General features: G+C 32.0%; 3 protein-coding genes across 4 annotated transcripts; 2 read left to right on the forward strand and 1 right to left on the reverse strand.

The window, feature by feature from the left end:
* Positions 1-1,536: 1,536 nt before the first annotated feature.
* On the reverse strand, positions 1,537-8,386 carry LOC106753917 (casein kinase 1-like protein HD16). Its single transcript, XM_014635801.2, has 17 exons — positions 7,989-8,386; positions 6,798-7,270; positions 6,270-6,398; positions 6,096-6,169; positions 5,911-5,980; positions 5,775-5,830; positions 5,621-5,692; positions 5,417-5,511; positions 5,217-5,283; positions 5,003-5,132; positions 4,683-4,901; positions 4,452-4,582; positions 3,347-3,521; positions 3,141-3,231; positions 2,406-2,563; positions 2,126-2,314; positions 1,537-1,720 (listed from the first exon to the last, which is right to left on the reverse strand). The coding sequence occupies exons 2-17, from the start codon at positions 7,209-7,211 to the stop codon at positions 1,661-1,663; spliced, it is 2,130 nt and encodes a 709-aa protein (XP_014491287.1). The 5' UTR covers positions 7,212-7,270; positions 7,989-8,386; the 3' UTR covers positions 1,537-1,660.
* A 10,676-nt stretch (positions 8,387-19,062) lies between these two features.
* On the forward strand, positions 19,063-23,431 carry LOC106753967. Of its 2 annotated transcripts, XM_014635875.2 has the most exons (9): positions 19,063-19,201; positions 19,748-19,824; positions 19,945-20,050; positions 20,151-20,218; positions 20,644-21,243; positions 21,585-22,151; positions 22,246-22,458; positions 22,703-22,849; positions 23,004-23,431. In XM_014635875.2, the coding sequence occupies exons 1-9, from the start codon at positions 19,174-19,176 to the stop codon at positions 23,181-23,183; spliced, it is 1,986 nt and encodes a 661-aa protein (XP_014491361.1). In that variant the 5' UTR covers positions 19,063-19,173; the 3' UTR covers positions 23,184-23,431. The 2 variants fall into 2 exon arrangements, with proteins under 2 accessions (XP_014491361.1, XP_014491362.1); XM_014635876.2 differs by lacking the exons at positions 19,063-19,201; positions 19,748-19,824 and having other exon boundaries at positions 19,945-20,055.
* Positions 23,432-24,412: 981 nt separating this feature from the next.
* On the forward strand, positions 24,413-26,214 carry LOC106753790 (photosynthetic NDH subunit of subcomplex B 2, chloroplastic). The gene is made up of 3 exons (XM_014635645.2): positions 24,413-25,015; positions 25,165-25,605; positions 25,722-26,214. Exons 1-3 carry the CDS (start codon positions 24,584-24,586, stop codon positions 25,917-25,919), a joined length of 1,071 nt encoding a protein of 356 aa, XP_014491131.1. The 5' UTR covers positions 24,413-24,583; the 3' UTR covers positions 25,920-26,214.
* Positions 26,215-27,146: the final 932 nt, after the last annotated feature.

Consider the following 27,146-nt stretch of genomic DNA (forward strand, 5'->3'; position numbering starts at 1 on the left):
CCTATTATACTGGTGTATGAAGAGAGTACGAGGGTGAAAAAAAAATTAACAACCCCTAATTAGTATAATGACAATTAGTATCCAAATAAAGTTTGTAGTTGAAAAAAGAACATATAAACAAATACAAAGGAAGAAATTAAAATACATAACTCTTATTTTAGGCTCAAGTATCCTTTTTTTTTTTGTCCTTTATTATGTTGAAATTTGTGTGTTCATTATTCTCCTCTCTCTTTGGAGAAAATTCAATATAAAATTTGACTTTTTTTTTTATATAGACAAACACAAACAAAAGTGTTGAATAAACTTAAATTATCACACTTTAAAAATACAAAAAATATTTTGAAAAAATGTGAAATATATTTTTAATTTTAGAATTAGATATAAAATTGGAATTCATTTATACGGAAGAGTTTGATACATCTTCATCTTTCAATTTTAAAAATAATGAATATAATTATTTTAATCTAAATATATTGATTTTTTTCAGTGTTAAATAATTTTTGAGATTGACATTTAAGTTAGAATGTGTGTAAAAGAGTAAACAACTCATGTTAACCCATAGTGTTACTTACAAAAAAAAAAACTAAATGCAATTAGTTTAGAAAGACTGTATTTATTATTTTTAAAGTTTGATATTCAATTGTATCAAAATTTCGAACATGAAAAAAATTACAATTTAATACTAAAATTTAGAAATTAAAAATATATTTAAACTTAAAAAAAATTATAATTTTATTTATGTCAATATATACCAATCATCCTCTAAGATCAAATGCAAGTTTGTAGAAAACTTCAAATGACAAAGTTAAATATATTCAAAACTCATGATTCCCTAAGCGTAATTATATTATGTTCAATTAATATGCAAAAGGATTAGTATACAACATTACACTAAATGAATTTCATTAATCAATAGACCCTGTAATAAAGAGCAAACAAAATATAACATCTTTCAATATATATCTTCTAACGCACATTTTTCATTACACTTTTGAGATATATAGAATTGATAGTATTTTGAAAAGAAACATTCTTAAAGTTTTATCTTGATTTCTAGAAGAAGTCAATCAACGATTCATGAATTAGAACTTTTGTTTGAAGAAGCATATAATTATTTTCTGTTATTCAGAAAGGAAAGGGTTCGGTGGGGAAGAAGAAAATAAATGTTGGAAAGGGAGAGACTGAAGGTACAAAAGTGGTAGGAGGAAATGTGTTGTAAACAATACCCTAAACGAAGGTAGGTTCCACCATAGTCCATTTAACAGTGAGAGGGTCAAAAGAAAATGAGCGTATGGAGCACTAAGTGACCCCCCATACATTATTATGTCGATCGCAAATCTAGAAATCATTAGTCTTAGAATTCATTGTTAAGTTTGACGCTGGTAAAAATTTATACCATTACATGCAAAATCTTAAATTGATTAAACCACAACCATGAATCATGGCCAAGGTAACCACCATAATTCTGACTTTCTCCTTAACTTTTTTCTTTCTTTATACAATTATAACGAAATTTTTATATGGGAGGGAATTATGTGAATGGAGGATTCTGGGGTCAAAAGCAAACCTACCCATTCCAACTTAATAATCATGAAAATATTCTCATCATAATAATTTTGCCTCGTTTTTCAGGTATACAAGCAAATGTTCACTACAGAAGCTAGCAAACAGTTCGCCCATAACATATAGAGGCAATGTAGAGATTCTTGGCCCATTTTTCCTGCACAAACATCAAACTATAGATTAATACCACATATCACAAAAATCATACAGAAATCTGTATTATTTTGATAAGTTCTCTGGGTTAAGATTTCTCCAGATCCTCAGATTGAAAGAGGACCAAAAATCTCGAGAGGATAACCAAAAAGGAATAACAGCAGTGGCACACCATAGAAAACTGTTGAGATTTTAATTTCCTTTTTTTTATCATTAAAAAGAACAAGGTTCACAAATCGCTGTAATTTCAGATATTTTTATTCGTTTAACATGTTGGATTTAATTAACCATATTCATAATTGTCCAATTAAATTAACAAATAATCAAACCTAAATGGATTGGCAAACACCAACATGCATGCTAAAACTGCGCAGATCCCAAACATAAAATTAATATAACTGGAAATTACCTTGACATGGGTACTAGGAAAAGCAGATGTACGAAGAGTCTCCTGAGTTTCATCAAGCAATTTCCGCTTTGGTATGCTCAGTATGAAGGCTGCCTGGTCACTGGTAGCAGCCATGGAAGTAATCCGATAACCATTCTCCCATCGACGATGGATTCCTTCACTTGGATACAAAAAGTCAATCTCCACAACCTTGCATCGTCAAACAAAAAAAAAAATTAAACAATCAGCGTTTAAAATATTCATACAATACCGAAAATTAGTGGTGAAAAGATTTAGATACCTGATCAGAATACCCAGAATTCCTGGACATGACAACACCCCAGCGGCTGCCAGCAGTAGTCATTGAGGTAACATGGAATCCTTCTTTCCACTTCTTGTTTATCCATTTGAAAGGAAATGATTCGCTGACTTTGTATGATTGCTGCGTATAAGGAGTTCCTAAAGCAAGGATTCAAACACCAGATAACAAACAGAAAGTCATTTAATTTGAAGAACGGTTGATATTTCTTTCATTCAATAAAATAAACGGGGTAAAACAAAAGTAATCCTCCTGTAAAACAATTTAAAAGTTCTTTTGTCAGCTTCAACTAAAGTTTTTGGAAGAAAAGTTCATTTTCATTACGTAGCAATTCAATTGCATATAGGTTAAAAAGACTGAACATATAGCATGAAAACCACCATGCGAACAAGGAGAGAATCAATGTCTTCTATAATGCAACACAAGGAGAAGTTTAAATTGATATTAAAAATAACACATTGCAGTAAATGCAGCCTTGCAAGTTAATATTACTCAAGACACAATAATTGGCATCACAACCCCCATGCGAACAAAAAACGATATATTCAAAAATGAGACAACAATATTTTAAATTCAAAAATGGGTGGCATGGGTCATGGTGGCCAAACGAGCCGCAATAAGTAAACAATGGCAAAGCATAAAGAATTACGTCAGGCTTTTCAAGGTAAATTAATCAATAGTGTATAAAGGAACAGTTGGTTATAAAACTATATAAACCTTTGGACATGACAACCAAGGAACTCCCATTAACTGCACCAGCGATTGCACTGATGTAGTAATTTTTCTCCCATTGCTCCATTATCCAATCCTACAAGATCAAAATACCAGTAATTCAGCACAAAGACATCAATTAGTTAACTCATACATATTTATATTTATTTAACAAAAAATGAAATATATAAATCAAGGAAGAGAAAACACGCCTTGTGCAGGAAGGCCAGAGATAACTCATAAACTTGTGAAGAAAAACCTGTTCCTGCATCCATGATTAGTGCCCATAAATTTGCTGCAGAGGCCACACAGCTTATATACAACCCATCCTCAATACCCTTGTCGACATGTTGTCGGAGCCTAGTGTCTGCAACATTATAGTGATATCTACAACCAAGATAATGTTATTTAAGACAAGTTCAAGAATAGTAAACACTTTTTAAATGAATATGCTGGGCAATCTATCTTGTATACGTTTACTCCTTTTAAGATAATTACCACATATAAAAGTAGCTAAAAGCCATTACTGCTTTTATGGCAGTGGCGCACAATAAGTATAAAGCAATACCGACAAAAAAAATCCATAAACCCAAAATCAAGTAATAAGTAGGTTCATTTAAAGAACTAAAGGTTCCTAAAATTGTAAGTAGAACACAGGATTTAAAGTAGTTACAAATCAGGCAGTTTGAAAATACGTAAATTCATTTAAAGTAAATCTATTTAAAGGATTAAAAGTTCCAAAAATTCTAAATGGTACTGGGAGGTAGGGGGAGCAGTATAAGAATCATATTTACTCAAGATCATGAAATTCAGGGTGAAATTTTTTAGGTTTAATTTACAAAATGTCCTTCAGACTAGTTCTTAAACACAAGATTATTGAACTTTCCTAAACAATGTCAGGTTGCACACCTTTGTGCTTTCGTGGAAAATGATTCCTTAGTTTGCTCTTTCAACTCCTATAATTATTTTCATTTTGATTCTGATGCCATTGGCCAACTAGGCAATATTGTTTCATTCTATTGCTAGGTTGAAAAGGATGGCTGGTTTCATAATGACGGAATTTGAGACTTCAACAACCATAGATATATAGCTGACTTCCTATGGCCTCACAGGTGAGTCAAATTATGGGAAGCCCACACCCAAAGTCAGGAATGGAAAATTCCGGAACCATGACACATTTTTAAAAGCATAAAGAACGCCCCAGTCAAGCAACAACACTCATTGCTCGGACATCAAAGCAAGACAATTTTATGACTTAACACATAATCTGGAACATTATTAAGAACAAAGCCAGACAAAGGATGACGCAATAACTACCTCTGCTTCATGGGACGACGTGCATTATACACTGATATCCATTGAGTAGCAGGACTCCCCAATCGCACTTTCTTCTTAGGTTGTTCATCTTCTTCAAGATTTATAAGCATCCTACCTCTTTTTTGACCAACCTATTTATACAAGAGGTTGAGCATTTGTAAACACACTGCAATCAATCAAAAATAGATGATACTGTATTAACCCCCTAAAAAGAAATATAAAAATAGCCACCTTTAAAGCTCCATCTATTCTGATAGGTCTCAATGGAGTGCATGGTTCAATCAAGCTTTCAAAAAATGATATAAGCTTGGAATAATTTGGCTCCTCATCAAATCTCATATTAGTAACAGCTTCAAGAAACTGCTTAAATGGTGCAGGACAGAAGCAACACATCAACTCCGGGGAAGTGGCCATCTTTTTCTTACAAACAAGAAAGCTTTTATTGTCACCCTGTACATTTGGTCAATAGAGGGAAATTATATCACAAAAAAGAAACCTCTAAGAAGCAAGAACCAAGAACCAACATAAAACAAGATACTAAAGAACAGCACCTGATAACCCTGCCATGGTAATCTCCCTTTTATGAGAAATATTAGGGTGTATGCGAGAGACTCGAGATCATCTCTTCGACTTCCAGTCCTACCCAAATGAGCATGTACACTAGCATACCTTATCGTTCCCCTGCACCAAAAGGCATATTATAAATATGTAAAAACAAAATATAGCCACACAAACAAAAGCTTGAGACCCATAACATTTACAAACCTGAAAATATCAGGTCTCTGGTCATAATCAACATGTAGACCAGATGATGCATCCTTCCATCTAGAAGCTGAAGAAAATGCATGGCATGGACATTTATGAGCCATGGAAATATCAAGTAACTCCAAATAATTAAGAACTATATGTGAAACAGAGAGTCAAAAACAAAGAAAACAACAACCACACTGAAAGTAAAAACATACCTAGACCAAGATCAATAAGATACAGTTTCTTATCATCAGCAGATCCGGGCTGGCCAAGCAGAAAGTTTTCTGGTTTCACATCCCCATGAACAAACCTGATTCCGAGGTATGAGTTCCATTAAAAAGATCATTAGTCATGACAAAGTCAAAATGAATGAGAATCTTAGGATAGACAGGACAGAAAAAACTATCACTCGCATTTACCCTTTCAAGTGGAGCTTCTCAAGAATTGATATAGCCTCTACTGCAATGCATGCAGCCATACTAGGAGACATTCTGTTCAGAACAAAAACGTTAATGGGCAAATGTGGGAAGCATTTAAGTAAATTGGGCTATTAAGGAAGAATCTGAATCTTACGATTGGCCAAGAGAATTCCATACATCCCAAAGACTGGGCCCAAGCATGTCCATGACCTGAAATAAATTGTTTTACTTTAGACAATGAAGAGAAAATCAATATACGCTGACATAGGAAACTGCAAACTATATCTTACCAAAATGTAGAAATCTCCTTGTCGACCCTTGTAATGAACCCAGGGAATTCCATAACAGCCATTCAGAGTACTTTTCAATGTAAAAAAATATAAAAGTGAGAATTACATAGTATCATTAGATCAATTGAAGCTAAAAATACATTTTCTTGATAATCATGAACAAACACAAAAGGCAGATTACTCACCTGTAAACTTGCCACTCATAAGGAGGCCCATAATTGCAACCTTTACTGTTTCTGTGCTCAAACTTAAGTGCAACCTGTAAAAAAAGGTTAAATAAAGAAAAACAATGTATCGTTCAGCATAGGCTCACTAATACTTCATTAAATCCTTAAAGAGATTGAAATCCCGAGTAATACCTCAACCGCATCAGGACCTGTTCGATCAGAGCCACCACCAGTTACCCTTCGACCAACATAAACTTGACCAAAACCACCCTTACCCAATTTCCTTTCTATCTTATATATAGGAGAGTTACCAACTTGTACCTGCAATTAATGAGAAAGTATTCACCTCAAATAAAGTAACAAGGTGCTGCCAAAATCTTTATTAACTAAAAACAATAACTGCAATGGAGTCTGGAATAAGTGGGAAACATAATAAACGTTACTCTAAATATGTACAAGAAAACATCTATTACCAAACTCAAATCTTCTCCTGAACGGCCAAATTAACACTAATTCAAAATATCAACAAAACAAAAAAAGCAAGAAATGCAATAAATATTGTAATATAACCGTTATATCCAGCCCTAGCATACTTGTTAAGATTAAAGAAGTTAGCAGTTGTAACTATTGTTTCTGAAAATAGCACCATGAAGAAAACAAAACTATATTTGGAAAGTAAATAATGCTATCCAGGAGAAGTATCATGCAACTCGGGTATACCCTCTCAGGGACAGGAGTTGTGCTGGGTTCTTCCTCAGCTACAGCCACCTTATCTGCACTTCCACCCTCCATTGCAATGTTATTATTGGCCACTACCTCTACGTGATTGTAAATGGGTTCTGGAGCCCCTAAAGCAACAGGTTCAGGTAAAACTTCACAAGGTTCAGGGTCCAGATCAATCAATCTTGCTCCACGGCCTCTACCAGCTGCAGTTCGCCTTGTGGGTACAGCTGGTGAAGGCCCTTTGCCTACAGCTGTGGCATTACCACCTCTTCCTCTTCCACCTCCAACTCTCCTCCTAGTTCGATTCTGAGCAGGTTGTGCCCAATTCTCTCCTTGCTCAACAGGTAGTGGACCAGTCTGAAGATCTCCAAGCCGTTTCGACCTTCTAGCTCCACTTCTCAACTCTGGCATCCTCTCCCCATTCAAATCATAGCCCACTTGAGTATCTCCCAAAGAATGGTAAAATTCCTCTACAATGACAAAATCAAAACAAATAGACAAATGAGACTGAGAAACCTTTTTAGCAACAAGAACATAACCTCCTCATGATCAACTGAAAAATTATAAAGACGAGAAAATATCTAAGGAACCGGCCTCAGTCAGCCATCAGATAACAACATAAAGAAAGTAGCGTACTGAAAAAGCAGTAGATACCAAGAAAAAAAAGATTCCATTTTCAGCAAAATATACTCCACAACCAAAAGAATGTCCCTAAAAGCATACAAAGAAACCCGTCACTTTATGCATTCCAAATTCAACGCTCACTTCTTATATCATCATTGTCGGTCAATATCTTAAACTATTTCACAGAAAAACAAGAACACAAAAGAATCCAAAACATAAAACACAAACAAGTTATTATCCTAATCTCCATAATCAAAGCAGATGACACAAATTCCAACAAACTCCACCGATGGCTTCATCCGAAACGCCGGCACCACTAAAAACGAAAAAGCTCAAACCAGATTGAACACTCAAGGAGCAAAGCCAACAAATCTTCAATCAGATCATTAAAAAATCATAAATGTTTAAAAAAATCACAAAAAAAAATCCCCCAACCGTCATCGCACACACTCACCGGCAACATCTATCTCAAACCGATTCACACACAAAAAAAAAAGTCCACAAATTAAAATAAAATAAACATAGATATTTCAAAGTCTGGAGAAAAATAAAAGGAAAACAAACCTCACAGATCGATCCGGCGAGCTGCGGAAATGGAAGGATCGGGGAGCGATTGACGTAGGCGCGAAAAGCGAGGGCGATCGAAGTGAAGATCGTGAAGGAAGGAGTGAGGAATGAGCCGAAAATGCGTAATGGTGGAAGAGGAAAAGGTGGAGGAGGCTTTGAAAGAGTGAACGGAAGGAAAGTATGGCTAAAGCATCGTGATGGAGAAATTTAGGGTTCAAAGGGAAGACGAAGAAGAAGAAGAAGAAGAAGAAGAAGAAGAAAGAACGGTTCGTGAGAGTATATTAGGTGGATGAAGATATGGGTTACCCTCTTTTGGTTTTTGTTATCTCTGCTTCTCTTTTCTTTTTTTCTTTTTTTTTCTTTTCAAAGAGAGAATGCGGTAATGGTGAGTTTATTGTTGTTGGTTTTGTACGTGTGGGTTTGTGTGAGAAACTGTTGTTTCTTTTGTGTTTTATTTATACACCAAAACCATTTTATCTTTATTTTATTTCTAATTATTTTTTTCTTTCATAAAATAAAATATATCCGTTTCATGCAATTCAAATATTTTTATTTTTTAAATATTTTGTTTGACTTTTCATTCTACTGCAGTTACAAAGTCTGATTCAGTTGTATGTATGAATGTATAAAGATAGAAAACGGTATTACAATAATTATATTATGTGGGGTTTTATTTAATTCTCAACTTTAGTTAATCAATAAATCTCTTTCTTCTTTTAACTTTTTATCTTAATTGCCTCTGCATTATTATCTCTTCATTTATTTATGAGAAATAAAATAAAATAAAAAGTTAGATTGTGTGAGAATCATCTTCATCTTCATTTTGTATTTATTTTGGTGTATTTTGTTTTACAAAATAATTCGGGTAATAATAATTGGGAAATTATTCACCCGTTAGAGACTAACTAGGTTATGAATGAATAACTGTTGTTTTAGATTAATAATAACGTTATGATCTTGTACAATATATGTCTTTCTTTATTTGTTATCTGTTTATTTCTATGCTAAAATAATTCCGTAAAAAATATTATTTAGTACAAAATATTGGGAAGTTTTGTAATCATGGATCAAAATTAAATTTTTAAAATAAAATCAATGGTTTTAATTGCATTCAATAAATAATTAAAGAGCTGACATTAATATTATTCATATTTTGATAATTAATATTTGTTTTAATGATTTTAAGTAGTGTCTTTTATTTATTACCAGTTTTCTTTTGAACTAATAATTAAGGATAGAAATTTAAATAATAAATTATTATATATATATATATATATATATATATATAACACGCGTATCAGTTTCCACTGTCTTTAAATTTAATTTAAATCAAATCATATATAACGTTATAAATAAGTATAGTCATATTTGCATGATTGTGTTATTTTTATTCACAGATTAATTCTGAAAATTCCATATTTGCATGATTGTTAAATTATGATTTGACAATATAATATGATATTTATAGGTTTAAAAAAATTATGATTATTAAATTATCAGTTCACTTATAAAATTTATTTGATATATTTTCTGTAATACAATTAAGGTAATTCAACTTATTTTTATTATTTTTATAGAAATTCAATCAAAGTATTCATATATTTTATTAAATATTATTATAAAAGATATTAATTGAAAATCAATAGTTTCAACTTATATTATTTACTAAATAAATTAATTAAACATTTAAACTATTTTAACATTTTAATATTTTAATATTTAAGGACATCAAATTGTCAACAAAGTAATAAGTAATTATTATACAAAACTTATGAAAAAAAAAATAAAAAATAAATAAAAGATTGTTATTGTTAAGTTATGGTCAAACTATTTTCAATCCAATTCAAATCTTTTAATTCAAAAAATAAGTAAATCAAGTTCAATTTAACTCATATTTAAAAAAAAAAAAATCCAACCAACACAACTCAAATTTAATAAACCAGAATAACTCACAAAATTTAACTTATTTTAAACTCTATACAAAATTGTAATATATCTTATTTGTTTAAGCAAAATACAAGACTTTATAAAGAAAAAATACTCTACAAATTATTTCCTGACCGTTATAAATATATCAATAGTTAAGATAAAATATTACTATTATTATTATAACAATAATATAATAGTGATCATAACTTATAAGTGTACGTAAAGAAATATGTTATTTTCTATATTTTATATTTTATTTTAGATATAATGTTTAAAATCGACCTACCTATAAAAAAAAATTGAAAATCATTTTAAGTTTTGTAAAAATAGTTCAAATTAGTCCTTTTTAGTTATTGTGTTAAAAATCTAATGATGTAGTTCCTTTTTGGCCAAAACTTAATGAGTTGTCTACTTCTTCTCATTGTGTGGCACTCTATGGTAAAATGGCGTGTCAATTTTGAATTTTTAAAATTAAAGTTAATGATGTGGAAATATTTTAACATAGGGTTGGATTAAAAGAAAAGAGATTTAGGTTAGAATCAATTCACGATTGGGGTTGAAGAATTTGGTGAAAGTGATGTTGAAATTGGGATCGTGATGGTGTAATTTCAAGAGGTCAGTGTTTTTCTTAGTATAATTTTGTGATTCCTATCTTGCGATAACTACTTTCCTCACCTTAATGGTGGCGCACAAAGCAAACGACCACAGCTAGGGGTTTCGAGACCCACACGAGAGAAAAACCAGTGAGACACGGGATGCGAAAAACAAATTGAGGATTTCCCAATTTAGGGTTTGTCCAATTTAGAATAAGGGTTTTTTATCGAGGTTCCTCCACGACAGCTCCAGAAAAGAAGAAGGGCACTAGAAAATTGGAGATTTTCCTTAGGGTTCCAAATTTGGGGCTTTTTCCAAATTAGGGTTTCTTAACAAATGTAATAAAAAATTTCAAATATTACAAAAGGAAATACTTTACTGGGTTTTAATTTCCTTTTTCTTAATCAAACTATAATCATTCTTCCTATTGTTGGCTTCTTGCTTGTATCATCCAACCTATATAAACCACTATTTCAAGTAAAGAAAGTGGTAGGACTTTCATAATCCACTGTCAACCATTGTAATAAGAGCTAAAGGACTNTGAACCTTAAGCACGAACAAGGGAACAATGGATTGAAGTTAATTACAAATATATAGCTCGTAATCAATTAAAGAATCCTAAATTTGGTTCATGATATCTCACCCTTGGGAAGAAGTAACTTCAATCTTGCCACAACCACTTTCCTCACCTCGGGGACAAAGTTGCATGAACCATAACCCCTTTTTCTTTTAACCCTACGTCAAAACATTTCCACCCATCAACTTTTTTTTAATTCCAAATTGACACATCATTTTACCACAAAGTGCCATGCAATGAGAAAAAGTGGACATCTCATTAAGTTTTGGCCAGGGGGTAGCTGCACCGTTAGATTTTTAACGTCATAACCAAAAAGGACTAACTTGAACTGTTTTTACACAACTTAGGACCGCTTCAAACTTTTTTTAGAAGATAGGACCATTTTGAACATTCCCCCTCTTTCGAGGGACCAAAAGAGATATTAAGCCTTTATTTTATTTATATAACTATTACTAAAAACAATATAATTTAGTGTATGGTATGTCTAAAATTTGGTCAAACGGTGAATTACTCAGACAACTAAAGATGATATTTTTACCATATTAATTGAGCAATTGAGATGACAGTTTTACTAGTAAAATCGAGTAGTCAAGGTGGAACAACTTAAAACAGAAAACCATTCTAATTAAACTCATAGTCAAGATTAGTAGAGTTTAGGTCGTAATTAGGTTAACTATAATGAAAATCTTATTACAAAAATTATAAATAGTCACTAGTGCAAAAACAGCGTATAATGTCACGCGTTTAATGTTGAACTACTCAATAACCGACGTTAAAAATGACCGGTGACATTTTTGTTAATAAATGCAATTATTAAACGTCGTTTAAAATTGTAATTCGACGTAAAAGAATATAAAACGCTCAATGCCCCAACGTTAGACGTTAAAAGGTTAATGAATTCAAAAAAAATTGAGCGGGAGATTGAAAATTCATTCACTTTATCTTAGCGTGCAAGACCCTTTTCTTTGCTCAAACTTTTTTCGAACGAAGTTTGACGACCATCACATGTAATCTTTCTTTCATTTGATACAAATGCATGTTAATTAACTACTTTAGGTATGATTTTCGTTTGTTTTCACCGATTATTTTCGTGTTCTTTTCCTTCAAAAGTGCATTATGCTTTCTCTCTCACTGGTGACAACACTTTATTTCGATGAACCCAGGTTAGTTTTCATTTTCGTTTTCATTTTGAAGAACTTATTTGTTGATAACTTGTTTGTTAACTTTTTTGTTGAACTTGTTTGCTATTGTTGTTTGATTGAACTTGTTTGTTATTATTGTTTGATTGAACTTGTTTGTTGTTTGATTGAACTTGATTGTTGTTTGTTTTTGTTCTTTGATTTTTCCTATATTACTGTTCATAGTTCATGCTTTATAAAATACCAAAAACTGAAAATTGTTGTTTATTTTGCTTTTCAGGTCTAGTACTGTTGTAAAAAAGGATCACGATTAATTAAAAAAATATAAAAAAATTGATTAACGTCGTATATTTGACAAAATTCGACGTTAAAATATCGTCAAATTTTTTAAATTCGACGTCAATTTAACGTCTCCTGCTATGATATCGTTCTCGAATTCGACTTGAAAGGTAAAAAATATTTGACGTTATGGATTGTTTTTGTACTAGTGAGAGGTCCAAAGTAATGTGCTACGTTAGACATTAATTATTATTTATTACCCTAACCTTTGGATCAAACTAAGTTTAACATCGAAGAACCTTTGACAGATACTCATCTATCAGAGTTGTCGAACAAAAAAGCTTGGAACAAGTAGCATTAGACGACCTGTCCTTAGAAAGAAATTGATCAACCCTACATACTAAAGAATTTTGGCGTCCACCATGGAACCGATCGATGACTTTCTATACTCACATTGTGACCCCAATGAAGATGACAAGCAATGTTGTCATGGAAGAAGCTTCAAATGACTAATTGGACCTGAGGGAGATTATGAGTGATAAGTGCATATTTATGCCCTCATTTAGCCTTTAATATTGGATTATGAATTGGTTTTTTATACTTTAAAAGAATGTTTTAATTAGAATTTGTTATAATTGGGATTATTGAGCATGATATCGAAAAACATGTTAAAAATAACTTTTTAAGTTGCATTTCAGATATTTTGAGGCATGTTAGTGTATCTATAGCTAAGTTATATTCATTAAGGTGTGAAAATAAATTGGTTAAAGTTTCATGACACCTTAAAAATAAATCCAAGAATAGCAAATAATCAAGACCACAAGAAGTCAAGTGAAACATTGCAAGAAGAAGACAAGAAAAGTATGAAAAATGAAGAAAATTGGCAAAGCCAGGAAGAGGGAACAAAAGACAAAAATTGAACTTTGCGATTTTCTCTAATTTTTCCACAAAAAAGACTTTGATAATTGATAAATATTTATGATAAAAGATAATTTGGGAAAATATATCTCTAGATATTTTATTTAATATTTTTAAATAATTACCTTATTTAACTATATTAATACATATCAAAAGATAATATTTGTCAATTCTTTTGGAATCTAGTAAAGATCTTCTCAAATATTTTTAGATCACCACAACAATCAAATATATTTTTAAGATATTGGATTGTCTAGAAGATAATTAGAGGATATTACATTATCATAAAAAAGATTACAACAATATAAAAGCTTGAAACAAAGCTCAATCCAATTTCTATATAAAGAGACTTAGGGAAACACATTAAGAGAGCTTATGAATCCTTTGGGGGCCTAATTTCTTCCTCTCTCTTCTCTCATGTTCTCCATCCTCTCTTCTTTTGATTTCATGTTATTTTTACATTTTATGGAGTGTTAAGCCTTTGGGGTTGATTCTACTGTAATTTCTTAATTGGATTATGAGATTAGATGGATAAATTTGTTTGTTCTTTTATTTTTTATTTTTATAATTTATATTTTTCTGTCTTTTATCTCCTAAACAAGTAAAACTAATGATTTTTAATTATAACAAGTTAACATGGTGTTAAATCTAAATAGTATATAAATCACGAGTCTAAGGATTTTTAATTTTAATTGAGAATTTACTTTGATTAAAGTTAGAAACTTTCATGTGATTGAATGAGTTTTTGCCAATAATTGATAATGTACTTTGGTTAATTAGCTTTTTACTTGATATGAGAAGTAAAATAATAGACATGATTATGCATAGTAATTTTAATAGGTAAGATTTATAAGGTTTGGTGTAAGATAACATTTTAGGGTTTTGGTCTACTATGGAGAAACCTTCATCCTTTGAGATTTGTAATGAAAGTTGCCAAAATTATTGAGCTATTTTCATGGTTTTTGTCTTATTCTTTCTTCGAAACCATTCACATATTTGCTTTAGGCTTCTATATACTTGTGTTTTTTGTGTGCTTTTATATTTTTTTGAACCTTTCTTCATTTATATGGTTCAATTATGATGTTTTGTTGGGTCATTTTTATTTTAAATCCACCCATTCTGTCTAAAGTCACGTGTAGTCATTTTTATGTCATTTTCTCCTAGTTTGAGCTTCACAAAAATCACAAAAAATATGTTCAACTTGGATTCAAAACTGCACTATATACATCCATTTGAGTGTTTTTACTTTGCATAGTTCATACTTGTCATTAGGCCATTTCAAGTTATTACAATTAACTTCCTCTTTTGTTTGTTTGAGTTTCATGCTCTATTTTGATTCTAGTAGAATTTTCTTCCATTTTGTGTCTCATGAACTTTTAAGCTTCTAAAATATTTTATTTTTTTTTAAATCTGATTTGTGGTGTGTATTGGTGTTTATGTGTGCTGAAAGCAAAAGAAAAAAAGAAGAGACAAAAGGTACGAAAGAAAAGCACAAAAGTAAAAAAAAAAAAAGTATGTACAAGGGACCATTATCACTAACTTTATGTGTGAACTTTCACGTTGATTCAGTGGTTGCCTATTACATGACATATTGCCTCTGTCCAACAACTTGAGTACATGCATTTGATTCTAAAATAGTGTCCATAGTACATTATTAGCTCATTGCTTGTGAAAACAAGAAGCAACAATTTTTCTACTCTAGTTATTTTTGGTTTTTTGATTTATTGTAGTGCCTTTCTTTAGGTATTTATTTTGTATGCCTAACATTTGTTCTTAATCTTTATTTTCTTGTTTGTCTTGTTTAACACTCTCGGTTTTGTCTTACTGTAACTCCTTTTAAAGAGCTTTTATTCATTTTGGCCTTTATTTGCCTTCTCTTGGATTTCTACCTCTCAGATTTGGTTTGGTTTTTTATATATGAACTTATTCAGAGGAAATCGAACCTAGACATAGAATCTTAGGGGATTGGAGACCTCTTTAGACCTTGAATCCTTAAGAAGGAGACAAGAAGAGAAGAAATGAAACACCTTGAAGAAAAACAAGTACCATATGTTTGTATTGCACATTTTTTAGAATTGTCTTGTTTTTGAACTTGTAGCTCACAGCCTTGTTAGGTATGTTCAGGGAGTCTTTGGTGCTTAATCACATTTCCTAACAACAACATATAAACCATACGTGAAAACGTTATTAATTAGTAAACGTTTGAAGGTTCCAAAGAGTCTTCTAACTTTACCATTAGGTTGCATAGTCTAGTTTAATTGATTATAGTTTAGTGTGTGTCCACTTGTGTGTCAAACCTAATTTCATTTGAGAACTTTGGTGCAAGAGGGCTTGGATTTTAAGTACTCCTTAATGATTCTCCTCCCTTTCCTGAAAGTGAACTTGAATGCTTTTGCTTTCTTAAAGCTCTTAAGGAATTTATTTTTGAAATACAAGTTTGTTTATTTGCATATTTTAGAAAACCATAAGAATATCTAAGGAACCTTCTTACCAAATTGGTAGTAATTCTAGTGAAAAGGTCCAACCAAGTTGAAAACATTTGGCCAAGGAACTAAAATTATTAAAAAAAATTGGCAAAAGCAATAATTTATTTTTTGATAGAAAAAGATTCTTAATCTCAAAATACATAAATAAGATGCATAAAAATGACTATGGATCTTTATTACAAACTTAGTAGTGACTTTAGTGAAAAAGTTCCACAAAGTTGAAACCAAATTACTCAAGAACTAAAGTCACTAAAAATTTGAAGAAGATAAGAGGTCATACAATAGGAAAAGGAGAATATTAAAAGAGAGACCCAACTTGTCATTCTAGAGGAAGAACTTGGAATTTTAAAAAAACCTTATGAGAGGATACAAAAGAATATTAAAGAAGAAAGGAAGAAAAAATAAGGAAGGGAGAACAAAGAGAGAAAAAGGAACAAGAAATAAAAAAGTAAGAGGAAGAGGAAAAATGAGACTATGAAGAGAAAAATACAAGAGAAAGGGATAAGAAATAAATGAGAGAATAAGAGATTGAGAGAAGAGAAAAAGAGAAAATGCTACTAAAGACATATATCACTCCCTTAATAACCATTGAAACCAATATAATAAATGGAGTTTTCCAATCCTTTAACTTTTCTCAATTTATCATTAAACCATCTTTCATAATTCTAACCTTTACTCTTGAAAAGTTTTCAACTTTATTTTCACTTCCCATTATTTAAGCTCTTTAAATTTTTTAAAATCACACTTTAAGTTAACGTTGCCTTATAGATTACAATTAACTCAAAGTGGACAAAAACACTCTTTAGAAGTAGGCCTTGAAAACTCTAGAGGAAAGCTTTCCAAAATTAACATGAGGCTTTTTAGTCTTTCATCAAGATATATTTTTCATGTGAAACAAAAATTAATTGAAACTTTGTTTGGTGATTATTGCATATGGATCTTTCATCCTAGAGGAATGATACATAAGTTGACAAATAATAAGAAAAGGGTTTTGTCATAAAGAAACATGAAGATTTGAGGATAAATCCTCTATAAGAGGGATGAGATGATGACATATCCCCTAGCCATGGCCCAAACACATTCAAGAAGAGATAAAGTCATCTATGTAAGTTGAAGAAAAGTTCTTTCTCTTAGTAAATTAGGAATATTTAGATCTTGTATTAAAGGTCAAGTAATGTAGTGTTTCCTTTTAGGCCTTGTATTAAGGGCTAAGTACTATAGGATTTTTTTAACAATCTTGCTTAAGTTCTAGGGCAATATTTGCGACTAGCTTAAGCTAATATTGGGTGATTATTTTTGTAACCCTAGCTTGGTGAAGGGTGTTCCATATGAGACATGGTAGTCATATGACAAGCTCTTAGTGAAGAGTTTTCTTATAAAGGTAGTGACGATGTGTCAATTTTCAAGCGAAGAAACTTTTATTAAAGTAGCTTTCCACATGACACTCTGGGAGTGGAGAATTTTTCTAAAAGTTTGAATACCACATGTCAACTCCTTCACCAATATAGGGTTGCTAGGGTTTGGTACAAGATAATATTTTAGGATTGTAGTCTACTTTAGAGACACCTTCATCTATAAATAGAAAATTCTCTCCCTTGTAAACTCACTTTGAGATTTGTAATGAAATACTATCAAATTATTGAGTTTTTCTTAATTTGTCTGATGAGATCCCTCTAGCCATCCATCTTTAGAATTGACCTAACTTCTCTAAGACCACTATCAACTATCTTCATTTCACTACTTAGACCTCCAAACCGAGAGCAACCACCACCGTCTCTATTTTTTGCATTACTTTCACTTGCATAGCTTTATTTTCTAGTTTTGCCCCAACTTAGTATGAGGAAGAAATATGCAAAATTTTTGTCACCCTTAACCATACAAGTTGCCATATACATCATTATTTTTTTTTAAGAAAAAAAATTTCTAAAATTTTACCTTTAAAATATGAAATATGAAATGATTAATTGGGTTTCCTTTGAAATTAACCATTGTTTAGATGATTTTTATAAAATAAACTATCTAAACTTTTTAAAATTGAGATTAAATTTTAATTTGAAATAATTGTTTTAAGAAAGAAATATTATTTATTTCAAAGTTTTAAACAATAAAAAATTACATTACATATATATAATTATTTCTAAAAGAACTAGAATAAGTTCTCAATGGATCGTGTTTCTCTTTCTCAATACCCATGGTGTCAATATTAATAAGTTAAATTCGATTTTTTCAGTGCACAGCCAAAACTGATCAAATTAGTATTTTATATAAAGATATTTTTAAAGTAGATGTTTATGAAACTTATTTTTAAAGAATATGTTTCTCTTTTGGAAAAATAATAAATTAGACTATGGGTGGACCTTGCTAACAAGACCTTTGTGAGCATTTTTGTTTTTTTCATACGGAATTTTTAGGTTTATCTATAACTATTTCTTTTTTGTTTTTGTTTGGAAATATACATTAAAATTGTTGTCTTGTTTTAATCACTTTTTCTTTCAATGAGATGGTTGTATCTAGTGTTTATTTTAATCGTAAGATGAACATACTTATATTTCTAAATTTTGTTTTGATTATGGCGTGAATCACAATAATATATTTTGGTGAAAAATATTTCTAAAAGTTATTTACCATTTATTTAAATTTTGGGTATTTTCAGAAATTCACAATTAATCTAATTGACATTTCCAATTGATCAACTAATTTCAATTTTAACATATATTGTAAAAGTTTTAAATAAATTCAAAACCAAACTAAAATTACACCTTACAAAGTTGAATAATATTTAATGATATTAGTATATCCCATAACAAAATTTCTAAAAGAGATAGAAGATGAATCTCAATAAAATATAAGAATTTATCGGTTCGAACCATACTTTCAAGTTCCAAAATATTCTTCTAAAAACCTATATAGACATTTAACTGAAAAATGAAAATAAATTGACCAAATTATTAACAAAAGAAATATTTACATGAATAATTTCAAAACACACAACATTTCATATTTAAGACAAATGAATCATTTCATTCAATTTATTAATATTATTCAACATTAATTTATTAATATGTTTCAATATTAAGAACTTAATATTTTTGCTACACCGAAGAGGCAACCTTTCTTGGTATATATAAATAATTAAATATATAAATATAAAATATAAATACTGTAATAGGTTCTTAGCTCTCCCTCTTCTCTCTTTCTCTGTGTCTGAAACCCAAAGAACACGGAGTTGGCGGCGACCCTTTTTCTCTCTGATTTCAATCATGGCAGCTGTTGCTCCTACTTCTGACAGTATCCTTTATTTTCAAAACCCTATTTCTATTCTATTTAATTTCCGTGTTGCTCATTGCTTAAAGTTACAAAATTTGTTATTCAATTCTCTGAGCTATGCATGCTAGGTGTGTACTTCACTGATGAAGGCTTCTATGCAATTTTTCTTTTGTAATTACAGTTGTGCTTCATTCTTTGGCTTTGAGAAGTTTAGGTTATGGCTAAAACACACATTGTGGTCAATTGCTTTTAAGTCAAAACCCCTTTTTAAAAGAAAATAAATTATTTCTTAATTTTTTCCTTTTGTAAACTACTTATTCAGAGTCTAGAGTTTGCCAACAAATCTCTTCTTGAAAGGAAAAGTTCTCATAAGAATATATTGAGAGTCTTAGTTTATCTGGACAGTTTTATGTTCTGTATAATAATGTTTAGTTGCTCAATTTTTCTTCTTTTTTATTCTGTTGTGTTTTGCTGTTTAATATGGGTGTCTTTGTCTCTTAATTTCTTTTGCTGTGAATAATGATGCTAGATTAGAAGTAAACGGTTTTCCTTTACCATAATGCGTAGAAACTGCAGATTTATTGCAAAATTTGACCCTGGATTCTGAGCCAAAAGCCATTGGAGTTACCGAGCCTGCGAAGAAGGTGCTTCAAGCTTTCCAATTCACTGTTTCATTTTCTTTGGTTGGTCAATGAAGTGTCTTTAGCACTTGGTGTTTGGTGTTGTGCAATGTTGTCTAATTATTGTAGTCTATTTGTATGCAGAATGGACCTGGTTTTTCCAAGGGTGCAGCCAAAGGGATGGGCAAGCCGTTCAATCCAAATTCAAGCTTTGTTCCAAATGGATACCCTTCGGCATACTATTATGGAGGTAAGGTAAGCTGCTGTGGGTTTTGAGGATAAGTATGTTATTGACTGCACAATATGGGTGCCGAGACTGTTAGAGAAATATGATGATGGTTATATTTCAGGTTATGATGGGCAAGGTGATTGGAATGTTTATTCCAGATATATGAACCTTGATGGGGGCATGACTCAGGTAAAAACCTTGTTCTCTGGTTTCCAATCTTGTGATTATTATGTTTTTTGTACTGAATATCATTGGTTGGGTCATTTTGAGAATAATGTTGCCTAAGATCCATTGAATGAGGGCCATCAGAATTTCTGTTAAACGTTAGCTTTAAAATTAATTGATGTTCGACTAGTGCTAGCTGCTTCTTTAATTGTGTGGTTATTTCTGAGAGTTCTAAACTGTGCTGGCTACCATCAAAGTTATGAGTGTGTTTGTTTCAACTGTCTAACAATTTCCTTCTGTATTTTTTTTTTCTCAAAGTCCCATCTTTTGTCTTTATCATTGTGTTAGGTTTTGTTTCCCATAGTTTTTATGATAAAATGTAGATCAAAGAAAGCAAGGGAAGCTTTTAGCCATCTAATAAAGATTTTGTTCGTTTGATATTATGACAGGGTGTTTATGGAGACAACTGCTCTTATATGTATCATCACGGTTATGGTTATACACCATATGGAACATATGCACCGGCCAATTCCTCTTCTCCAATGATTCAACAAGATGGTCAGCATTATGCGCTGCAACAGTATCAATATCCATGTTCTTATTACAAATCTCCAGCTTCTGCTGACGTGTCATTTACTCCAAACAAAATCACTGCTACACAAGAAGAAATATCAACTGCAGTTGATGCTGATCATGTTGCTTCATTAAATGTTATGAATAAAGGAAACACCGATAACATGGCCAATAGTGATTTCACAAATAAAAATGGGTTAAAGTCATTTTTAACAGGTTCCCAGCATACAACATTGCATTCAAATGATTCTTATCAAGGGACTAGCTTGCCACCTTATGCCCCTTTGTCAGGATATCAGGGCCCTAGAACGAGTACCCATGCTACACAATTGCCAGTCCCATCAGATATGTCCTTAATATCTGATAGACAGTCCAAACGTGGAGCCAAGGTTGGTTTATCTTCATCAATGGCCCCTGTCAAAGATTTTTCTTCTCAAAGGAATCAAGGACTTCTTCAGCAACTTCCATCTTTTCCGGTATGTTGGAATGAAGGTCCTTCCTGAGTGTGATTTTCCTAAGTGACCTTTGATTATTTTTTTTTTTTTCCCTTTAAAAGCATGAAAACCTTTAACCCAAGCCGTTGTGCTGTGTGTATTTTTCTTAATTGAAAATATCCAAGCAAATTAGTCTATGTTCACCAGCCAACTTGCCATTTATAATACTGTCTGTATATGTTAGCAGTGCTTCATGTTTACTTGATCATAATGCTATGTAAATTCTGCATTTCATATAGATGCAGTAGTTCCTCCTTCTGTTTATTGTGCCTTCTTGTAAAATCAATTCAAAATTCAACTTAAATATGATTTCTTAATTGCAGAACTTGTATGGTTCCAGATATCCATCTGGACTTGAACTGGTTTCTGGATTCATGAACGGGATGTATCCAAGCAACAGGATGTACAGCCAATTTGGGAACACATTTAGGGCTAATTCTCGTTTTGGATCTGCTGCATATGGATCTAGAATGGGCTCAGTTGATTACAAGCGTCATGCCACAAGTGACGGCAATGGTTTTAAAAAAAGTATGGAAGGTTTCAGTGAGCTAAACAAGGGACCAAGAGCTGCCAAAAGTTCTGATAATAAAAATAACAAGAGTCTTGGACCTGTTACATTACTACTGAAAGGACAGAACCTTCCAGTGAAGAGCGATAACAAAGAAGTTCTTTTAGTACCCAATAAGGAACAGTACAATGGGAAAGATTTTTCAGAGAATTATTCTGATGCCAAGTTTTTTGTCATCAAATCCTATAGTGAGGATGATATTCATAAAAGCATTAAGTATAGTGTTTGGGCAAGTACTCCTAATGGCAATAAAAAACTGGATGCGGCGTATCAAGAAGCGAAGGGAAAGACTGGTGGCTGTCCCATATTTTTGTTATTTTCGGTCAGTGTCACATGCAGCATTTAATTGGCCAATTTTTAGATTTTCTTGGTTTCTCTAATCCACTTGTTTCTTCTCATTCATTTTTTTCTTTCAGGTCAACACTAGTGGGCAATTTGTTGGTTTAGCAGAGATGTTGGGTCCTGTTGATTTTGGTAAAAGTGTAGATTATTGGCAGCAGGACAGGTGGACTGGTTGCTTTTCTGTGAAGTGGCATGTCATAAAGGATATTCCAAATAGCGCATTGAGGCATATAACACTAGAAAACAATGAAAACAAACCTGTAACAAATAGCAGGGATACTCAGGAGGTATTTCCTTGGCAGCTTGTTTCATGATCAACTTGGATCCTCTACAGCTAAATCTCTCTACAGCCACGGTGCTGCAAAATCAGGACCATTGATTGGTTACGATAATAGTAACTAGTAAAGAGAGAATATGATCAATGGTTCATTATTTCTGATGCAGAGGCTGCAGAAGATCCTTGTTGGTTGTATGATACCTCACGAACCCCTCTTCCTTTCAACTAAACTCTTATATATGTCTCTTCTGCAGGTTAAGTTTGAGAAGGGAGTTCAAGTTGTGAAAGTTTTCAAGGAGCATTCAAGCCAAACATGCATCTTGGATGATTTTGAGTTTTATGAGGCTCGTGAAAAGGCAACTCAGGAGAAAAAATCTAAGGAGCAGCAGTTCCCAAAACAGGTGAGACTCATGTCCTCGTATCACGTTGTACAACTTCCCACATTTGACATGTTTCTGCAAATTTTAGAGTGCTGTGTTTTATTGATTTCCTCCTTCTATATGCAAGCTAAATTGAGTATAAAATGAACCTTACAAGATATTTTGTTCAAAACAGATCAGCAAACCCAGTGATTTAACAATTGGGACAGTCACATTACTGAAGTCTCTAGATGCTACCTTGATGAAGGAAGCTGCTACTGCAAATACAGCAGAAGATAGAATGAATTCAGAGGGCCCCCTAGAAGGAGGAGATGGATCTACCACAGCACCTGAAGACTCTTCTAAGAGCTGTTAAACCAGTGATAGTGATTCCGTGATTTTTGTTTTTGTTTTTGTTTAGTTTTTTACTCATTTTCTTAGTGATAGTAGTGAGTGGTGTTGTTTGTAGTTTCAAAATCTCTGATTATGTGATCTTGGTCTGTAGTGGAGTATCTGATTTCAGCTTCTTTTGTCTCGTTTAATAAAACGTGCTTGCTTATGCAGTCATAGGAAGTTTAAACTAAAATATGTTTTATATTATCATAGGAGCGTTTTTCTATAAAATTGTTGAATCAACCGAATCTAGTTCGATTTGATTAATGGGTTTGTGTACATATTTATGACCTGTCTTTTAATCAATTCTTTCCACATCTCTATTGAAGAGCTTATATACAGGATCTTAGAAGTTTTTAAACGTTATCTTATTAGTTTAAGACGTGTTTTATAAAACTTTTCTTTAAATAAAACTCTTAATCTTAAGAATAAGTGGATTTTTTGTTTGTTTTTGTTTATAAAATATATCTTTCTACCAATAATTAAATAAAATATTATTTAGAGTTAGAGTCTTGTAAAATGTTTGTAGTGGAATTATAGTTGCAAAAGCATCTTAGAGTTGACGGGTTCCGGTGAAATTTTCATAAATTAAATTGTGAATACATGTAACAAACAACTCTTACAATGACTCTTCAAAATGAAGATTCTTACCATGAAGATTACAATAACTCTTAGCAATGATGACGACTTTGTAATAATGAGTTTTTAAAGCTTTAATCGTGCTCCAAGTTCCTACTTTTAAGGAATTGGCAAATCTAATCCAAAATAGATTTGTTCTTTTGGATGTGTGACTCTTTAAACGAAGTTAAATGTTAACCGTCAATTGTTATTAAACCATGGTTCAGTTAAAATGGAGATCCGTGTTCTCTTAAATTTGAAAACCTCTACATTAAATTCATGTATAATGATTCCTATTAAGAAACCCTTCACCTTCCCACAAGTAGTGTTTTACAAGAAATGACAGAAAAATAGTCTTGTATTCTCTTGAGCTAAAATATCAGTTTTCAATTCAAAGAATGATTATGTGATGAAAGGCTTATTTTGTGATTACCTTAAACTCATGCCCTAAAGTTAAAGAAAAAGAAAGAAAAGAAAAATAGAATCCTAGAATAAAAGGAAAAAGGCCAAAATGGATAACAAAGGAGATTTGTGGCAGAGCATAGTTTTCCTTCTTGTCCGTTCAGAACTTATTGGATTGACCCTTTCAAGATTTTTCAGTTGGTAACACAGTGAGTAAGCAAAAAGCCAACAAAAAGCTCATTTTTATCCAAAATAAAAATCCAAATAGATAGTTGTGTAAGGCTGAACCTTAGCAACAGCATGTTCATCACTAGTCTGTGTGGAAGCTGTTAAATGAGGTAGCTAGCTTATTTCAACTTCTCCATGGCTTCTTTTCTTTCCTTATCTCTTCCCAAGCTCAACTTAATAAAGGCCTCCTCAGCAGCAAACACTTCTACGGTCACTTTTCCCACTGCTGACTCACTCACTGAGAAATTTGGCAGAAAAGGCATCAAGTTCTTCGACTCTGATAACATCCCCATTGTGGAGCTCACTATCAGAAATGGAAGCTCCTTGAGGCTAAGTATTCCTGATGCTCATGTCACATCATACAGACCAAAAGTTCATTGGAAAGACGATGGTTTCGAGGAGGCTCTTTTCACAATTCCTGCAACTGAATCTGGTCCATACAAGGCCAAAGGTGGCGTTGGTTTGGTCATGAATGAAGTTCTTCAACCTGGAGCCAAAGGGTTACTCCCTTCTACTTTAGACTGGACTGTTACTGATGTTGACTCTGATGCCATTGATGCTCTCCAGGTACCTATCCTTTCATTTCTGTCCAAAATTTCATATATTTTAGTTCTAAAACTTTAAGAACGGATAATCTTTGATATTAATGTAAATTAAAAACTCAATTCACGACAACCAAAACAATACCACTGATGATTGTGTTGTTTTTCCTTCAGGTTGAATTGAGCTGCGCTAGCAGATTCTTTGAACTGACATACATTGTGACTCTGTATCCTGTGAGCATGGCCACTGCAGTGGTGGCTAAGAACTTAGGCCCGAAGCCTGCTACTCTAACGAACGCTATACTAAGCCATTTTCGATCTAAGACAAGAGCTGGAACAGCAGTTCAAGGCCTGAGAAGCTGCTCATATATCCCTCACTCTCCTCCATCTTCTCCCTTTCAGATCTTGACTCCATCTGAAGCTACGTTATTTGAGCCTCCTAGATGGTTTTCCTTTGGTGCCGAACCTGAAGTCAAGTTTGGCACATGGGGTAAGCAAGATTTGACTATGACCCTCCTTGAGAATAAGATGAGTAGAGTTTATTCTGCACCTCCAGAGGAAAGATTAAAGACATTCTATAATACCCCTCCTTCCAAGTATGAAACCATTGACCAGGTTAGAATCAATGATTATCTATGTTCATCAGTATTTTAGCAATTATAAACATATTTAACTCTTTTCCACTTTTCATTTTCATTGTGAGACATGAACAAATGCTGTTGGATTTTCAGGGACGTGAGATTTTCTTTAGGGTGATAAGAATGGGTTTTGAGGATATTTATTTATCAAGCCCTGGTTCCTTGTCAAAGAAATTTGGAAAGGGGTACTTCATCTGTACTGGTCCTGCTTCATTACTGCTGCCTGTAACTGTGAATCCTGGTGAAGAATGGAGAGGGGCACAGGTGATTGAACATGATAATTTAACATGATTGGTCTGAGAAGTATGAAATCATGTGTTTGAGATGTGAAATTGAAGTATAACTCAGCTTCTCACTAAGTCAAAAAATCAAACACAACATCTGCACCTTTCTTTCCTCTCTCTTTCTTCCCTCCCTCCCTCATGCTTCACTCCATTTTTAATTTTTTATTGGTTTTTTCTTTCTGGAGCAGGATGTCTGTTGTTCTTCCCTCAAATTATATATATTCTTATTTGATCTATGGTCAATAGTGAAATACCATATCAATAAAAGAAGTTACATAATGCTTGCAGAGTTTTCATTTCAATCAATGTTCATTAGTACAGTGAAATACTACATCAATGGATATGCTTGCAGATTTTCATTTCAATGAGCCTAAATCATCAAATCTACTTCTAATACTGTATTTGTTGTATTTGACATGAGATAAAACGTGTTATTTGAGCAAGAAGAACAAATTATGATTAAGCTGAAAAAATCATTAACCTTAATTTAAACTTTTAAGCCTAAGCAACCTCTAATAAATTTTCTAATAATAACAAAAAACTATAGGTACAATAAAAATATTATTATTATGACTATTGGAAAAATCTTAAAAAAAAAAAGACGAATGTCATTGAAATTCTTTTGTTATTTGCTATTAAACTAATGATTTGCCAGTGAATTTAATTAACAAAGTTTAATGAAATTTCTCTCTTAATCTCGAGATTCCGGATGTGAGTATTACTTCTAATTCTAAATTGAATTTTATTATAAACAGAAAGATACGGTATAAAATAATATATGACATTTTTAAGTATTGATACGTAATGTGAAAAAAAGAATAATAGTATGATATATGAAAATGAAGTTAAATAATTAAAATCTTTTATGAAAGCAAAATCATTATATAAAATGAAAAACATTATCTGCAGGGATTTTCTTGGATGTTTGAAGATGCCGCAGTTTTTCTATGGGTTTGCTAACTTGCGTACGCCTGTTGATATATTTTAGTAATATGTAACGGGTTTTAGTAGACAAAAATACTCTTATATCATAAATTCTAAGTTTTAAGATTAAGGGTATTTTAATAATTTTCATTCTCAAAATTAAAAAAATAAAAAAAGAAACCCCCAATCCCTTATCCACCTCTCTCATTCCTCTCAACCTTTCTCTTTCGTCTCTTTCACTCTAACATTTTCTCTGTCATCCCTACTCTAGCCCTAATTGAAAAAAATCAAAATCACTTCTCTTATTTTA

This window comes from Vigna radiata, unplaced genomic scaffold (genome assembly GCF_000741045.1).
Source record: "Vigna radiata var. radiata cultivar VC1973A unplaced genomic scaffold, Vradiata_ver6 scaffold_7, whole genome shotgun sequence".
Lineage (NCBI taxonomy): Eukaryota > Viridiplantae > Streptophyta > Magnoliopsida > Fabales > Fabaceae > Vigna > Vigna radiata.

Bases quoted from the DNA above. Each gene is read 5' to 3' on its own strand.
- LOC106753917 (XM_014635801.2), bottom strand. From the start codon at position 7,211: ATGCCAGAGTTGAGAAGTGGAGCTAGAAGGTCGAAACGGCTTGGAGAT. The intron at 6,399-6,797 runs GTATACCCGAGT...CATTAATTGCAG, and splicing joins CAACTCCTGTCCCTGAGAGG to GTACAAGTTGGTAACTCTCC. The intron at 5,981-6,095 runs GTGAGTAATCTG...TACATTGAAAAG, and splicing joins TATGAGTGGCAAGTTTACAG to TACTCTGAATGGCTGTTATG.
- LOC106753967 (XM_014635875.2), top strand. From the start codon at position 19,174: ATGGCAGCTGTTGCTCCTACTTCTGACA. The intron at 19,202-19,747 runs GTATCCTTTATT...CATAATGCGTAG, and splicing joins TGTTGCTCCTACTTCTGACA to AAACTGCAGATTTATTGCAA. The intron at 20,051-20,150 runs GTAAGGTAAGCT...GTTATATTTCAG, and splicing joins TTCGGCATACTATTATGGAG to GTTATGATGGGCAAGGTGAT.
- LOC106753790 (XM_014635645.2), top strand. From the start codon at position 24,584: ATGGCTTCTTTTCTTTCCTTATCTCTTCCCAAGCTCAACTTAATAAAG. The intron at 25,016-25,164 runs GTACCTATCCTT...TTTTTCCTTCAG, and splicing joins ATGCCATTGATGCTCTCCAG to GTTGAATTGAGCTGCGCTAG. The intron at 25,606-25,721 runs GTTAGAATCAAT...TTGGATTTTCAG, and splicing joins AGTATGAAACCATTGACCAG to GGACGTGAGATTTTCTTTAG.